The sequence below is a fragment of the Varroa destructor genome, unplaced genomic scaffold, assembly GCF_002443255.2.
Source record: "Varroa destructor unplaced genomic scaffold, Vdes_3.0 BEIS01000003.1, whole genome shotgun sequence".
Classification (NCBI taxonomy): Eukaryota; Metazoa; Arthropoda; class Arachnida; order Mesostigmata; family Varroidae; genus Varroa; species Varroa destructor.
Genome location: NW_019211456.1, coordinates 50,935,291 through 50,953,666, shown reverse-complemented (window position 1 = coordinate 50,953,666; position 18,376 = coordinate 50,935,291). Strand labels below are relative to the sequence as shown.

General features: G+C 40.7%; 1 protein-coding gene across 9 annotated transcripts in view; it reads left to right on the top strand.

Annotated features, from left to right (window-relative positions):
* Positions 1 to 10,067: 10,067 nt before the first annotated feature.
* Positions 10,068 to 18,376, top strand: part of LOC111247414 (uncharacterized) — an 18,880-nt gene continuing 10,571 nt past the window's right edge. For 8 of the 9 annotated variants that reach the window (XR_015325224.1, XR_015325221.1, XR_002672113.2 and 5 more), the window contains exon 1: positions 13,086 to 14,645. Coding sequence is in view for 1 of the 9 variants with exons in the window: in XM_022798291.2 (XP_022654026.1) it covers positions 14,571 to 14,645 (75 nt within the window). In the remaining 8 variants the exon portion in view is untranslated. Of the gene's footprint in view, positions 10,497 to 13,085; positions 14,646 to 18,376 lie in introns of those variants that run through there. The other variant, XM_022798292.2, reaches the window with a different exon arrangement.

Sequence of the window (18,376 nt, the reverse complement as noted above, 5' to 3'; positions counted from 1 at the left end):
GTCAAACGAAAACCGAATATAATAATAATGGGCTTATAGTACAGATAGTTCTTCGGTTTTTTTTTTTTACTACTTTTCCATTTTACTGAGTCCTAGATGATTTTTTTAATTCATATTTTTTGCTGAAGTTGGGAAAAATTTTCACAAGTCAAACGGGCTACCTGCTTAACATAAAGCTCGCATGATTCGTTGAATGATGGCAATTACTGCAAGCATTACACTTTAGTTTGCAGTGAAAACAATATTTTTATAGAAGTCTCGTACTTCGAGTATGACTACAACATCGGATATACTTGTTTCGTTTCTGGCTCAGCACGGAATTGCCAGCGGACAACTCTATAGCCATTTTCTAACGCTCAGGTGCCGCTGTTACAAACACGCCTTAATTGTTTTGGTGATTTTTGTGTGAGCGTGGCTTGGTGACAAAACACCATAGAGAGTAGCTGGGAAAAATCCCTTTCAAACAAGTCGGCCGGCAATAACGTCTTGATTACGAAAAAACTACCCATTGTGAGAAATGCTGATAAAGGCTTATCGATGGCTGTCTTTTCGTGCAGCTGGCCGGGATATTTCACTGATTCTAGCTTGATGCCGCAAATAGACAGAAATCATGTACTTGTATCTGCGCAGAACAACGAGGGAAGATCACCTTAATATGTGTATAGGTAGAGAAGGCAGACTTGCCGACGGTGTTGCGCCACTGATATTGAGCCTGCAGCTTACTCCAGGCCAGTCGAAAGCTGGTTTAATTGGCGCCCTCCTCATGTAAATACACGAGACCGATAAAGTTTATACCTAAGAACCGGATTACATGGGTTACCTAAAGGCGGAATGAGGAAAATCTTCGAAACATAAAAGTTGATAACGTAGTAAGGACATGAAGAACTTCGTGCGAAGTATGAAGTAATGTTAACACTTGTACCTATACGTTTCGACTGCGTATCTGCCAACCTAGTATAGGTTACCACATAGGCTATGTTAATTAGAGCTGTCCTTTATGTTGCGGGATTTATCAGCCAAGGAACGTTCATTTCTATGAACGGACAATAGGAATATTCATTCGCCTACCACACGACATCAATATACGAACTGGTACTACATGTTAGCGTACACGTCGCGAAACTTTTCACGATGTTACCTGGATAGAAATAGGATAATTACAATAGGTTTATCGTCAAGGTCTAATCATTTGCTGTTGGAAGTATAGAAAGCCTGGGCGTCAATCAACGTTCTATCAGTATATCGTAATTTGTTGTATAATACATGCATCGAGCTTATTCACTCGAGCGTTAGGATACCCCGCTTTGATACGGACAAACTGTAAATAGTTCCGCGAGCCGTACTTACATTCGTTACCCTTAACGACACAATGTAATAACTAACTGATCGCACGCCGACTACAACCGCTATTTACTACATACACAGACAGTACGACGAAAAGTTCCGGATACTCTGATGAGGGGTGTGTACAGACACGGACACCTACGTACAAACACGGTTAGTACTTTTACAGTTTACTCTCACACGTGTCGGAAGCTTCTGTGGCCCAGGCGTTTCACGTGAGTGGCTTGCGACAGGCACCTACATAGGTGTCACATCCAGCGGATGCTTACGCATTACTGGCTTCTAATGGATAAAGTCTTTGCCAGCTACTGTTGTTTGGTTCGAATCCGGCCTAAGGCCAGTAGCAAAAGGTTTTCGTGTGTTTTACGATGGACGATCAAATCCATACCCATCATGCGTCAATTTTTTTTAGATGAACAAAACGCATTAAAAAAATTGGCTTCTTCATTTCATGTTTCGGCCCATTATGTCTTATGTATGACTGCAAAGTAAGGCTTTTGACATGGCCTCTGTGAAGCTACCTTGCTAGAGGAAAAACAGTGTATAACGTTCTCTAACAACGTAGTATACTAAGAAAAAAACGAATCCACCAGTAAAGAACTACCATACTACCGCTAAGCATATAACCTATGATATTCTAGTGAATACAGACTGAATGAGCTCATGTAGTAAAAAAAAACTCACGAGTTTAATAATCGTCTTTAAAACGCATTTAAATATCCAGTCTGTATTTTATATTATATAAGCGGTAGGACAAGAAAAAGTCAGTTGAAGGAGATGCATAGCATATTCGTGACGATGGCAAAGTAGACGAAAAGATGACGAACTTAATCTTATAGGTACATACATATATGTATATGTATACTTTTGATTTTTTCTGTAATATTAATTTTTTCATTTTTGCCCAGCGCGTTAGACACTGTCGGATGCGCCGGCCGCGGAAGTAGCTTACGCTATTTGTGCCGGCCAGCTCAGCCGATCGCCGGAGATCCTGCGTCGTGGGATGGGCTAACCGTGTCTTCCTGTTTTTGTTTTTCCTCTCATCTTTCAACAGCTAAACTACCTGGCCATTCCTTTGAACCTGGGTCATTACCAAAGCAGTTATGCTATTCGCGATATTATTACATACGATCAAAGCAGGTAGTTGTAAAGTGTTCGTTTTTGCAAGCCCAACAACAAACAGAACCATCTATACATGTATTGTTTTTAGCCTCAGCCCTAAGTCAGGGGAGCGCTACTGAGAAAAGCCATAGATAAAAATCAAAGGCAAATATAACTCGAGAAAAATACTGTTCAACGAGAGACAGTGGCAAAGAAAAAAGAAACGCCTTAGCATAATTCAAAAGAATAGCTCTAAAGGAAAAACTAGGACGCTCTTGTGCCCAAAACGAAAAACAGAAGTCAAACAGAACAGAGAATTTGTTCATGCTTTAAATGCCTGTTTATAAAAAAAGGACAAGTTTGTGTCTGCTTTTCGAAAACGGAAGCATTTCCAGAGGGAAAAATTAGTAAATAGTAGCCAATACCTTCGGGTTGGCCATAAGATGCAATTCTTACGCCTTGTATATTAGAAACCTACCAAATTCAAGCCCCTATTAATAAGCAGTGATAAAATAGTTGACGTTGTATCGAACAGATTATTATAAGGGTTCATTTATCACTGGGCCACTGTTCGCACTCAGTCAAAGCTATGTTATCATCATTTATATGATATCCCATGAAAATTATGTAAGAAGGAAAATCTGAGATGCCTTCGGAGTTATTCAAAATCCTTCAAGTATTCAAAATGTATTGAAAAAAGGATTGCAAATATAATTATATTGAAATTATATACGGCATACGAATAACAACTAGATAGATAATTCTATATAATAATAATAATAATAAATAAAATGTAAATAAATAAATAAAGAAAATAAGTAGCTCTGTACACAGGGTATCCTATTTGAATTCGGACATACTTTTGCGGACCTGTTTGTCATAGCAGGTCTACGCTCATCCGCTGCTCTTGGTACTGCAACGAGTCACCTATTTATTCAGTCAGCTATTATTATCCAGTTGCTCCGTACCTGACGAACCTCCACTGAAGTTAGAAACTTCTTTTTTGGCTCAAAATCAGTTTCTGAAAATCCGAGGGACAATTCTATACCATACGCCACGACATAAGCTTCCTATTTCGAAATCAATCAAAGTAGTGCAAGAAGCATAATACTGAAGTTCCAATGGTTTTTAGTACTTCAACAATGAGACCATTCAATTTCGACACCTATTTGTCTTCTATCGGTCAACAATGCACATATATATATATATGAGTGATGCTTACGTCTATATATATACATGTATAATATAGCTAGGCTCACAGTTTATGTTACAGGATGAATGTTCTAAAAATAACTGTTGGATGATGTAGGCAAAGTTGAGCTTGACGGAACTAATATTGAATAAACAGTATCTGTTTTGGAAAAATTTAAATTTAATTAGGTCAACCCACACAGTGTTGTTGTTTCTTGATTTAACATAGAATAACTAATAAAATGGGATTGTTTTAGAAGTTCTACGACGGATACATCTTAATTGCCTTATCGAACATTAGTCAAAGAAGAAAAGAACTTTGAAACAGTACACAAATGTACTCTTTCAATGAGGAAAAGTAAAAAAGTTTTTTTTTTCGACGCCGAGATTCATTGCTGATGAAAAGTGCTTCAAATCAGTAAATAAAGACCTGAAATGGTAATATCCAAAGAATATGCAAAAAAACCTTCTAAAGGTTGGCTTTAGATAGCTTCGAGGCGAAGGCCCTTTGAAAGGTAATGAGTGGAACTCTAGGGATTACAGTGGTGTGCATCTTGTACAGGCCGTTGTTCAATGGTGTTGTCAGTAACGTTCGGGAGTACGCATCAACTAGTACGGCTATTCTCATATCAGATCACAGATATAATTAATATCGACCTACGTACGCAGGATACTCGAAACATGAACTTATTATTAGTTTAAATCAGTCAGGGAGAAATGTCTACAAGAGCAAGCGTGTAAACAGAGAATAAACACGGAACAATTATCTATGTTATGCGTCACTTAAACGTCGTGGCCATTGAGGCAAAGCACCGGGAGCACGCATGGGGTAACCGGTGCAATGACATGTATCGTTCAGAAGTTAGCAGTGATCGTCAATGCTGATCTAAATATCGTAAAGGTCTAAAGATAACGCTACAAAGATAAAAATCGAATCGTCAAAATGTTAAAACCTGTTAAGAGTTATCTATAATTGCCAAAGTGACACAAAATCGACGACAATGCCAACTCTTTTCGTATGGTAAGGTCAAATATGAAGGAAATAGCTGGTTTCTATATACACAGCTGTACAAAAGATTACCGTTAATCAAAAGGATCCAACTCAAGGGCTAAGGAAAAATCGCTAGGGTGGTCGAAGCTATTGGGTCGCGCGACTGAAAATCAGTGGCTTGTGCACAATAGGACAATTTTAGTACAAATAAGGCAAAAGAAGAGTCGGTCCAAAATCACTTCCTATTCTCTTTCTTTGCAGCAGGCAAAAGATCGAGAATTGGTTTAAGAATGGAGCAAATAAGGATGCCCATTTGCAGCGTCTACTTCAGGCTTAACGCACGCGATCATCGACTCGGCTGATCAGCTAGCGGCGACGTCGCTGAACGTATCCGTAGCAGAGGCAGCTTGCCGTATAAAAAGAATAGCAGAGACGAAGGATACTTGTAAATTTATTCGATTACTATGCAAAAATTGTTGAGAAGATTGCACGAATTTCGTACGGCGTCAATCATTCAAAGTCCAGCGACCCGTCGGCTGTTAGTCCGCCACAGCGAGATCTCTTAAAAACGCTTTTTTCTGTATAGAAATGCTGAATGGCGCAAACTTTTCGAATAACAACCTGTTGGCATATTGCAGTATTTAGCGGTCAATGCTCTACGCAAACGTTTACAATTAATGACGGATGTGCTTAGTCTGATATGGCTCTGTATGGACTGCAATTGAAAGTTACACCGGTAACTATGATATAACTAAGGTAAACTGATGCCAAAGTACTATTATTATTATTATTTCTAATAGAATTCGTGTTAAGTGGTAAACGTTGCTCTTTACTACTCAGAGCCCCAAACGAATTTTCTACGGTTACTAATCATGGCGCAAAGTCCTTGCATGCGCACGATGTCGCTTGGTAGCTCTGAGTGGGAAACGAAGGAAGAGAGTACCGATGCTAGGAAAGTCCCTGTTCAGGTCATTCGGCCTCCGGATCGTACCTTTTTATATTGAATACTATTGGGATAAGATCCCAATAATCTACCATTGCGAGACTATATGGTATTCTAATGGTACGTTTTATTTTAGTATGAGTAAGAAAAGATTCTATTAGGTGAATATTTGAACAGGACTGGATGGCTTCGGCCCGCGCCTCTTCTACTCTCTAACTAACTTTAGCCTATCCAACCCGTTGCAATTGCCCGACCTTATTTAATCTGTTACCCATGCCCAGTTACTTGATGACCGTATCCTATTCGAAGAATTACTCTGCCATGTGACAGTTATTCCGTCTGTCTGCCTTAATATTATCTAGGTGCTACATTTAACTCAATCGATGCCCATTTTCCTAAAATCCTTTTGCATTAGTTCTGTTATCCTGTTGCAACTAATTGGTTAGAATAATCATATCCTACTTGGTTGGCCTGTCAACAACTTCGTTACCTTATTACAGTAAATTCGTTAGCACACCCCTCTCCAGTTATTCTCGCTCCTCCACTAGAACCTTGTTGTTATCTCGAAGCCCTATGACCTTTATCCTGTATTCCCATCACAAGAAACAGCAGTTCTCCAATTGGACAATACGAACCCTATACGCCGAGATGATTCAGATTTTTTCAACCACTTCGGAAATGAACAAGCTTAGCATTACCTCTACCTATAGGGAAAAATGCGTTTCAGAAAAAAAAAACGGGTTTAGTCGGCCACAAATAATCTAGTTGCTACTAAATTACATAAAAACGATAAAAATTTAATTTAGCACTCGTTGTATAGAGTCGAAAAATCTCTTTTCTATTTTAAACATTTCAACGATGGTTATCTCAGAAGATGATTCATCGATCTAAATAAATGTGAAGAAACGAGAAATATTCGCACGGACTCACAGGTCTTGCATCGTGAATGTCTTACCAAACCTCATTGATGTTACTTCTAGCTTGATGTAGTACGCAACATCAATTATCTTGTTACAACTACCCCGTTGTGCCTAGTCCATTACCTTTGATAGGTATTTTATCACCCTATTTCAGATCTGATTCGCATTACATTTAACACACCATCCTATTTCAGTTCTGGTAGGTCCTGGTAGGTAGTTTCAGGTCAGCCAGGTTCTGGCATGGCTAGAACTTATGGTCGTCCCCGTTCCAGTTATTTCTTGGCTGCCAAACTGACTGCAGCGTTGGCGTTCTTCATAAAAAGGTTATTTTTTTTTGTCTGAAATGATTGAATCTAGTCTGTCTTGTGCTTGTTAGCTTTCCGTAAGGCGATTTATCATTTTTAAGCAGGGCGCGGGAGCCATCGTCAGGGATGGTGACGCATGTCGATACGTGCAGAGGTCCTCTAGTGTCCTGTTGAGTTTTGCCATGTTCCTTGCCGCGTTCGTAAGCACATTAGAGGATGAAATATTACTTTACGTCTGCGAGTTCATCCGGTTGTTTAATGCGCCACCGAGCTGTCTATATGTGGCCAGTTCGTCTTATAGGCTGTCTTACTCAATCCTCGCAGGTATATAAGCTAGACAATGTTGCCAGAGTTCTACCTGGCTGAAAAAATATTAATCTTCACAAACCATGATTTCATATGCGGAATATCAAGTAAGGCTATTTTTTGACCTAGGTTGCGCGTGTCTCACGATGCCAACCATCATCACCTAATAGGAACAGTATTATCTATTGTACATCATTATGCCGTCGACGTAGTTCCGAAACAATCTGCAAATCGTCTACGTGTCCGCTTGTGCACCTTATTAGTAGTGTAGAACGATGCGTCGCGACATAAACCCTGATCCTTGACTATTTCATGATAGTTTCTATTTGATCCGCTGCTTGAGCATCGTACGTATTTCCGTGGTCGCTTAGCGGTCGTCGATGTATAACAATAGCAATACGTGCGCGTGGTAGACATCGACTAATTAATGTGTAACACAACTAACAGGAATGTAAAACGCTGAATACATTGCGTTAAGAGTTTTTTCTCTTCATTACTAAAATGGACTGCCTTTAAAAGCGTACTTCTGAGTTTTAAGCGAAATTCTGGACGATTCATAGTTTGTAGGCGGCGTGCAATGCTGATTTTGGATTCATAAAGCAAACGGAAAGAAATCGACATGGCCTGTTTTGCCGAAGACTCAATAATTTGATTCTATGCATTGTTAATGAACGGCCGCCCGTTTCCGTGCCGGACAGCGGCACTTTTTACTGATATCGAAGAAAATCATCCAGCGCGCTATTTTTGCTAATGATGGTAATGATCTACTACGATCTGAAGAGCATCCGTCTGATGCGATGCCTAATAGACGTAAAACTCGGAACGCAGAGATTTTAAGACTCAAAGACTAATAACTGCTTGTTTTATAATATCGTTCCAATTCAATAGATTGCGCAGCACAAATTCAACCTAATTTTTTACAATTTTATGTTCGAAAGGGCCTGTCACGCGAATCGGGCGCATTTTCCAGGTAACAGCATTCAGGCACACCTTTGCACAAAACATTCCTTCAATTCAAATTCAATACAGATTGCATGTGTGAGATACCTTTGATATGATTTCTCGTTCCATATTGTTCAAATCAGACTTGTCGTTCAAGCAAGAACAGATTATTACGGCTACCACGAATTACATATATATATATATATATGATAAATCATTGTATCATTGTCTTAGTCGATGGGCTACGGTATCGAGCAATTACACTCAACGGAAAAAGAAAGCTTTCCCACTGAAGCCAAAAGTATCTATTCGATCGGCTCTATTTTTCACAGAGCTCTTTCCAGCGTGAAATTAATTTACCTAGAAAAAAATTGCTTAAATTGATTAATCTATGAGATCGATCTGAATCGGACGAGCAGACAAGCGAGCGCAAAGTTTTAGTTAGACAATAAAGTAAGCTAGGTAAAGATTAAAAAAAAAAAACAGCACACGAACCCTATACCCTCAAAGCAAAAAATGCAATTTTTTAAGGTACTGTAGCTTGAGCGCTCGAAACGCTAAGCCCTACAATATGTACCTGGGCCAAAATTTCTCATCTCTGAGCCTTTCAGATTACGCTATATGCCGCGTACTATGTATATAGAACACAAACTTGTGCATACGATGTCCCGAGTTAGCTAAATCAACCGAACTGTGCCCCACGATCAGCAACTGTACCCTTCCAACTAGGAGACTACACGGTTTCAGGTCGTATATAGGTCAGCGTGATTATATCACAGTAAAACGGAAATGTTTCTTGCATGTGCTATAGTTGCACAGCATGGCTTCAACTACGATTCTCACCTACAAACCTAGCAGCACCTTAAACGTTCAGGGGATATTTTGCTTCAACAAAAATTGTCTAATAACGGCCGGCGACAAGCGTTCATCTCTGCTTTAAAATAAACGAGCTTCACCATTATATCATTCGGCAGTTGGTCTATCCGGTATCGGCATAGCCAAATGGTTATTAGGGCATATTGTTACCATGTTGTTTTCTAGGCTTCCAGAAAAAACACTCAGATCAGCGCAGCGAAACCACAGATTTAGGGATAATCAAAAAACTGCCGAAACAATTATCGAATATAGAGTACAGCGCACCAGGACTGGCACCCTGCGAATTAACGCTCTTCCTTGCGCGCTCCGGTGAGCTACTGAAGTTGCTGGCCCAACTGGTGCCCGTCTCCTCATCTCATACCTTACCATGGTTATATCAAGACACAGAAAATAAAGGCCTAGAATCAGCAACGAGCTAAAAAAAAGTAGCTAGTTAGACGGACTGTCGCGTGTTACAATTACCACTAAAAACGTTCTAAACCGTTTTAAACACAAACGAAATACGTAAGTTTTCAGCGTGCACCTACAACTTCTCGGGCACTTTACTAAATTCGACCGTTCTTGAAATATCTAATCATTCTGCGTTACCTGTCTCATAGCTTACTTCGTTATAACAGAGAATAGGGCTGAACATTGTGATCACAAGTAATCTGCATTAAATGCATGAACCTGCGTATATATCTACTATGTGCTTTTAACTAGCTGCACAATCGAGCGGTAGCCGTCGTATCGAACGAATTTTCGTATAGAATGGGCTGGGCTGGGCTGGGCTGGGCTGGGCTGAGCGTCCGCTAACTTCGCTTCAGGCAATGCTCCGGCCTTTGAAACGATGAGCAAAATGTATTTGGCGGACAAACTGTTTCAGACAAGAAAAAGGTATACGTGAATAATTTGTTTGCCTCATTGACGAAATAGAAGAGCGGCTAATCTTATTCTTAAGAGAACGTAACGCGCCAGCTCGAGCCGAATTTTCTACTCCATTCATCGTCCAATGCCCACGAACGTATGGCCTCGTTCTGTATGCATTGTCTTTCATCAGCAAGAGGTCGCATGTCGAAGATGATGACTGCGCGATTGGTGCTGCGTCCAAGCCAGAGGTAAATAGAACACGTACAGTAAGCTCTAGCGACATGCAAAACATGCAGCACGTACATTAGCAATATTTTAGACAATCAAAGTGCGCGCTATAGTCGTCGATCTGTCGTGCGGACAAAACACTACGAGTCTGAAACAAAGCAAACTAACACCGGTGGCCAGAAGCAGATTCTGCAAATTTCGTAGATCGGCTAAGACTATGACAAGAGTAACAGAGAAAATCGTGTTCGCGTGGCCGGCGCGTTCGAGCTAAGGTCTGCTTGGCAATGTGTTCGCTTGGGCCAGCAGTGCGCGTTCATCCTGGGTCAAATCGTGCCTAATCGATCGAAGCAATCGCAATTCACGATCTTTAACAGACTTTTAATGGGCATTGGCAGAACTGTCGCAGACCCTTTATTTTCGATCATGAATGATATGTAAATTGCGCCAAAATATTCATCGCGCTACCTTAAATTCTGTGAGCATTCAAGTTAGTTGTCCAGGTATGTATTTGTGTGCGGATATTTAGCGTATTTCTACAAGTTTAAAGCGAGAAAGAACGAACGATATACTTCAGTTGTTCGCGTAGTTATAGCTGACGCCGCATTAAAACAAAATAGTCGTCTGCATTTGGGCACCGCTCAAACTCTTGAATTTCAACCTAACTTAATCGTTTGTTTCGAATCAGGCAACTTATCTAGCATATACAAAATTACTAAGTTCTGATGCTTTTGAGTATTGTTCGACCGCAATAAGTTCTACTTTTCCTAAGAATAGAACTATCTGCACTTTTATTGTATCTAGAGAAGGTGGACTGCGCATAGTGTAGCGCTTACTATTTTCGTGTACCTATATTCGCTTCGTTCGTGAAGGTTCCCGTTGTTGCGGCGATGATTAATGTCCGCTGGCCTTTGGCATTGAATTCAGTCCGTCGCAAAAGCTTTTGTTGACTGCAAGATCGATGTTTATTATTATTAGGGCAGGTTTAGCTTAAGGCCGAAGGGAACATACCCATGTGATAAGACCTAATGTCTAACGTAACGAAGTTAAATTCCAGTTATGTCTAAGTTTCACAACAAGTCATGTCTGACATATTTCTACACAGTTAGGCTAGAAAGTTTGGAAGCTTCCGCTTTTATCAGTATGTAAATTTTGGAAAAAAATAGTGTAGATAAGACTTCTGCATAGATGTGAAGCCAACGGTTACACAACTTTATGTATAATCTCATGGAAATGTTATTCTGAAAAAAACACCATGCTAAAATGTTGCATTTAATATATATACTAAACAAAAGTAGAGTAAAGTTGCTTTACTTACAAGAATTACGTTCACATTGTAGCATAAGCGTTAGCGGTGGTAGTTCGCAGTTAATGTTTGCTTATAATATAAAGAAGCTTTTATATATAATATACTCCTATACTCCATATACTCACTACGTGCCATAAAATGTTGATGCTCTTCTACGAGACCAATATGTATACGACCATACGTTAGTCGTCTAAAGCCACTTTGATATAATAAATATTAGTCTGATAGCTATATATGTCAGCTGCATACGACTCGTGTATCATTGGAAAGCTTTCCACGTCATAAGGCAACTTTAGCTGTCCTAAACTACTATACTGCCAACGTACCACGCTAACGGTAGTTATCTTGTTCGAGCCCTAAGACATACGCGACCTTAGACGATAGACAACGTTGGCAGCGGGTTGTTCGCGATGTGCAAACCTGGTCACTTCCATTGAAGTACCCCGTCTAAAAGGAATCTCGAATTGGTACTAAAAATGTACAGACACGTTATTTTTGTCATGTGCAGATTTCCACTTAGTGACTGTATCAGCATTCCTGCTTCGTTACTGCAGGAACGTGATTCCCAAACGCTGGGCTAAGCTTCACACTTTTTGTCACGCGGCAAAACCTACTCAGCTCAGTAATTTTCATCAAATCAAGTCGCTTATTTAATCTGAATCGTCTATGTCCATTTAAACATTAAGCGTATTCTAAAAAAGAGTCTTAAGATACGTACCTGAATAACCTGGGGACGAGTAGACGCTACTGGAATCAGATGCTATTCAGAATGCTCCTAGGAAAATTCCGCTAAAAGTTTATACAATTTTGAGCTTTCGGGCTCTATAATATTTTGCAATAAAAATTAGCCTGTGCAGTTGTTACGAAAAGCAAGATGTGACCTCTTGTTTCTGGCTGCAGGCTGTCTATAAGCTGACTATGGAAGCTTGCACTTGCTGTGTGTTATATTCGTTTTAAATTAGCCCTAGTTTTAGGCTTGCCCCCCCCCCCCCCCTGGTAGTTGAGCTCCTCGTATGCGTGCAAGTGTGAAAAAAATACGAGGTTCAGATGGAGCCGATCTATTGTTTAAGATTGTCACACAGAAAAGTGTATACAATGGATAGAACTACATCTTTATATCCATTCCACTTTCCTTAAATAATTTACTTTTTTCAATAAAAAAATGTTTAGCTTCCTTTATTATTAATACCACCTTATTATCACGTTTACCGTGTGCGATTTCTTAGACGTAATGTGAGTCTTTTCATTTTGTTTTGTCGTTGATTATCACAACCGTTACATTTGGCGCCAATCCGAACATTTGAAGCAGACGATGCAGACGTTTCCTTCTTCCCTAGAGGGAAGAACTCTTTTTGGATGACGACTACTGCCTCTGTCGGCCTGCGCATTAGCTGTGCGCGCCCATTGTATTAGCGCGATGAGTTATCAGCTGCTGCTGGTGCTGCCACTTCCAACTCGAGTAGAAAGAGAGAATAGTTAGTGGATGGACTGTTGAGTGTTGTTGCTGTTTTGGGCCCGTCTGCCCTGTGTGTGCTCCCGGTGCTGCTGTTGCTATTTGCCTGGTTGATCGATTCGGCCACTCGGTGCTGTTGTTGAGAACCGGATGAGGCAGCATCAGTGGTAGCTGCACAGCGTTTGTCTGTGCAGCTGGCTGGCTGGCTGACTGACTGCTGGCCGTTCAGCCCGGTAGGCGAGATGATGCTGGCCTGCTGCTGCTGCTGCTGCTGCTGTTGTTGTTGTTGTTGTTGTTGCTGCTGCTGCTGCTGCTGTTGCTGCTGCTGCTGCTGCTGCTGCCAGTGAGGTGCAATGTAGACCAGCACAGGCAGTAGAAACAACAGCATTGGTTGTGAGAACTCGATGGTCATCGAAAAGTTTTTGTCGTGCATGTGGACACTCGCTACCGTGTAGATAAGTAGCACTTGCCTAGTGGGGCTCAATTTTCTTTTTTGGCAACGGAACGCTGCTGGCTTGCGCACCAGCATCATTACCAATCTTGGCGAGTGTTTTCATCAGTCTCGCCTTGTTGTCTACGAACTAACGGCCTAGCTATTTTCCAACCGCGAAATAACGAGGGAGCGCGATTGTTGCCATATAAAATTAACCGTGACAAACTGAAATTCCGTAATGCTACGAGTTGTCGCTTCGAACAAGTATCAGCGGATCTTGTCATTGGGCGATGCAATTTTTTGTGTTAGCCCGTTATCTGTGAATCAGATCCTGTTTTGCCATCGAAAAGATCGACAGCATTGACGGCTCGAGCTGAAGAAAACAACAGAAGCCAAGCGAATACGAAAGCAGTATTTTTCTGCTGTTGTCATGGTCACAGCGGTTGTCGCCGTGGTATTTGTGATGTTGATGAAGCCCCCTGATCTGTGATCTGGTGCGTGCGTGAGTGAGTGGATGAGTCTGTACACGTCTGCCCCTATACGACGTTCGTTGGTTATTCTCATTTTGCGAAGCTGTGCGGTGCAGACTCGTGGCGAGCATTTCCGTGCCTGTACACTGGAATAAACACAGCCCCAATTGTTCATGCTGTTGGTGTTTTTTCTATTGAGACTAGTTATCGAAAGGCTGAACCTGCGGCCTGGAGCAGCTCAACAACAACGACGGTCGATGCCGTTTAGCCGTCGTCGCTGCTGCTGCCAGGCGTCAGTCAGGCAGGCAGACAGCCAGCCAGACAGTAGCCGGCTGTGGCGACAGCCGTGGTCGTTGCGGTCGTAGTGCGTCGGAGCAATAACAAAGGCAACAACCGACTCCGACTGACCGAACAACGACGGCGAACGGCGATCAGTGGGCCATAATCAGTCGGGTATCGCGCTTCTGACGACGACGATGGTGATGATGATCGTTGCTGGGCGAATGTCTGCTGTTAATACTAGCCTCTAATCGCACAGGCAGGTCAGATAGTAGAAATTATGGGAGGCGTTAATGGTATTAGCGATCCAGCACATCTTGCCTCGACGTGAAGCATCGGTGATATATCGATTGGAATTTACTAAATAATTCAAGCCAAATCGTACATTGAGGTGGTATGGGGTATTGAGGACCTCGTAGAAGTGTCTCGCTGTTTGTAGAACAAAATTGTGTATTTCATCAAATCGGATCATCTGTGATGTAGTGCATGAACTCGACTAATCAGACGATTTGTCAAAGTGAAGGTGATGTTCGAGGGGCGAACATCACCTCTATTTTAGGAAAGAGTAGTTCTCGTTGTTGTAGTCGCTCCCCATAACTACGGAGGGGGCAGTCGAATTCTGACATCAACACGATGGAGGAAGCCAACATGCCGTGCAGCAGCTCAACGGCTGGAGGAGGCTCGCATAGCTTTAAGCCGACCCCGGAGGTTGGTACCTAGCGGTTCGGTAACAGATTCGTTCGCAGCCCGAAAAAATGACGTTGATAGGAAAAGGTGATAAGGCAACTGTATGCAGCTCTGTTTCGCCCCCAATCTCGTGTGTCATAGAATTCATGTCGAAACACGCTGGCGTATTGGTATCTACTGAGGTTTCAATGATTCTGTAACGAGTAAATTAAGCATCGTGAACCGCGGCTGCTGTTTGCTAACCATTTTACTTTTTTTCTACACTTTGCTATAGTCCTAAATGCATCGAGGCTGAAGATGTTACTATTACATACGCATGACTTGTATCCGTAACGGGAGCAATCGATTCGAGAGCCAATTCTATGGATAACTAATTTCTACCGCACCCCTTAGTACGTCATGCAATATAAGGTACAGTGAGGAGACAGTCGGATCTGGAAGGAAGTATCATTGTAACCAAGTATAGGAACTATGGGAAGCTTTGACGTAACGATTCCTTACTGCTTTGGGCCCTCGCTCAGTTTGCTGCTTTCCAATGTGGCAGACTAACAACATTTTGTCTTAGGGATTCGTCGTTGATAGGTTGGCAACAGAACGGCACGAAAAGAAATGCACATCTACCATTAATCACTGGAACAACCTCATATTGAGTAAAGAGATGACGCAGTATAAGCCGCAGCAAGAATATACAAACATTTTTTTTTTTTTTTTTTTACTAAACCGCAGCTTTGAAAACGTTAATGTTTTCGTCGAAGTAGGTAAATCTAATACACATAGCAGAAAGCATTTTACAGCTATATAACAACACCGAAAGGGATTTTAGTCAAGTTTTCCCAAATGGTAAGCATTATGACACACCTTTTCCATGCTTTCATTTCTACGCGTCTGTCGTTTCGCCTCAACTAGACATCAGAGAAATTGGTTTTTCCTTCCAGTATTGTTAACCGAATCGTTCGACTCGATATGGATCGTTTGACCCGGTTCCCTTCGGCCCTTAAATGCCCAACCGCCAGGTTTTGTTTCAGCTCTTCAAGCGATCCAACTGAAGTCTTGTCGACCCATAGGAAAAAATTAGTTTTTATTGATTGGGCAACCATGTACTCTGCTGTAAGCATGTAGTGTCGTCAGGCGCTTCCGAACATACAGGTGAAACAGGTGTTATCAGAGTTATCCTTTCAATTACATTTTTGGCGGTCTACGAAACGAGATGCTTAGTTGGCTTTTTTTTTTTGCTTAGTCTTGGATGAATGCTAAGTGAAACTTACTTTAAAGATCAAGTGTGATAAAATATGCGAGTTAAAAAGGTAAATAAGTACGGCATCCTACCAGGTCGCCATGCTATTGTGCTCAGCTAAGCATTGATCTTATTTACTGGCTGCTTGCTAGAATATATATCTGTATATACACATATATAAAACGTCTAACAAGCGTTCGTATTTGTGTGCTTTTCGCAGGCGCCACCTAGTAATTCACACATATGTTCCAGTCCAATTTTTTCTCAGTGACGCGAGATGTACGGCGTACTGTTCTTTTTTTACCAGCATCGAGGAATATATTTATTATGTGGTCGCACGAAAGATTCGAACGTAGTTGCAGATGATGAAAACAAGAGATGTGACTTTCCTAAGAAGCAGCCGGTTTTGTGTACCTGCTTCATCTTCCCATCAGCCCGCATCTACTATCGACGCTATTATTCATATTAGATGCTAAAGTCCAAATAGGGGCTTTTATTAGAGCTGCGGTCAAACAGTGGTCAAATATTGAAGCGTATCGTGGTAACTGGGACCTGCACAACGGCCACTGAGGCTATTCATTGAATAAACAATTTACATTTGACTTCAATTCAACTGTACACCCGAGTGCCCCATGTGATACACTCATCAATTTTAAAGTTGCCACCTATCTCCCCGCTTATTACTTTAAGTGCCCACGCCATTTCCGCTGATTTCTAAGTAGGAGTCTTCTGAATTTCAAGACTTCTTAATGTTTTTCATTCAACAGTATACCCGGACGCCACACATATTACATTCTTTCATTATCGGATTTTCACATGCTTATCCCCATAAAGCAGCTTTACCACAAAGTATGTTTCAATCCATTCCAATCATTTATGAGGAACGTTCTTCCTAACTTTGCAACGTAAGCAAATGCGTTACAGAAGAACTTCACTTACAATTGCAATTCGGTCAAACCTTCGCTTTGTAGGACTGTTTAAAAGCTCGCCTGCTTCTTCGAATCGAAGCACTCAGTTCTCAAATGTTTTCAATTCAGTATTCGAAACTGAAGTTACCTACATGTACATATATTTTAAATCTAAGGAAAATGGCCGTTTTCTAGAGCTGAATTTACATGTACCAATCAAATTTAACTTAAACAGTTTTGGTTTTTGGGTAAATACGCAGCACCATACTTGCTTAGCCATTCGTGTTCGTTAATCGTAGTCTACGTGAAGTGTATTAAGTTGATAGGCCCTCCAACTCTATATAACAAAACCTATTGAGAATTTTTTATTGGCCTCATATAAATACGCTGCGGATTCTAGTGGTCGTATGAAAGTTGGCAACAATGTAGACCGTTGATTTCAGGCAAAAAAGATCCTTGATCTCGATGGAGGTCTGACGGTAATAGATGTTACAACTCATTTTCGCTCAAATTGCAAAAATGATGTACTTCTTGTACCATAATGAGTTTAGTATTTTATTTTAAAATGAATAGGTCTTTTAGTATTAATGATAGTAGTTGAACGCTGGCCGTTATGACAATAAGCCTGTCAAGGTTTATCTCAATATGGATGCCGTTCGCTCTATATCCATAGCGACCCGTCTAGACTGAAAATTTCTTATACTCTGTTGTTGAGATTAGACACAAAGACATATTTCAACGAAATAATTTGCATACGACAGAAATATCATAGGCTACTCGCTTTTAAAACTGTTTTAACCCGCAGATTACTTCTTAAAAAGTAACTGTTTGTCACGCGTAATTCATCAGTGTGGCCCAAATAGAGATAATTTTACCAGTATCAAATTTTGGGTTCATAACAGCCGAAAGCTTAAAAAATCTCTGAATTTAAAAGGGTTAAAAAGTCTTAAGAAAAACTTATCGTTCGACCTTACCTTAATAACCTGATTAAAAATTGATAGTCTCCTTTGTGGAACAGTCATCAACATTTCTCCAGAACCTAAGTTTATAAAAAAAAAATAGCTATTTAACTAATTTTAGTTCTAGAGTACTTGAAATTTAAACGCTCTTCAGAATCTATCGGATTGTCTTCTGGAAATACTTATTGGATTATTCAAGAAAGCCGTATGAAAACTGGGAACAATATAATCCGTCGATTTTGGGCAAAGAAATAAGAATAAAATCAAAGCAAAGAAAAAAAATAAAGATTAAAAAATTTCTGATTTTCGCTCAGACTCTAAAAACGACGAATTGTGATTTGAAAGGATGCGTATGCTGTTTTGTCCTAGAAAAAAAAAACTGGCTTTTGATAGGTACCTATAGTACCGGAAGAGCGCATGCCCGTTACAATAAACAGCCCACCAAAGTTTTCCTCAATTCGAAGGCCCTACTCTCTCTCTCTCTCCTCTCTCTCTCTCTCTATGTATATATATATATATACGCACGTAAAATTAAACTTAATTATCCTATTTTTGTCGTAGCTGTGCCATACATCGTTGTTATTAATGACATCACAAAAGTGGATCCTTTTTTTAAGGAAATCCTGACGATTGTTATGGCTTTTAAATATA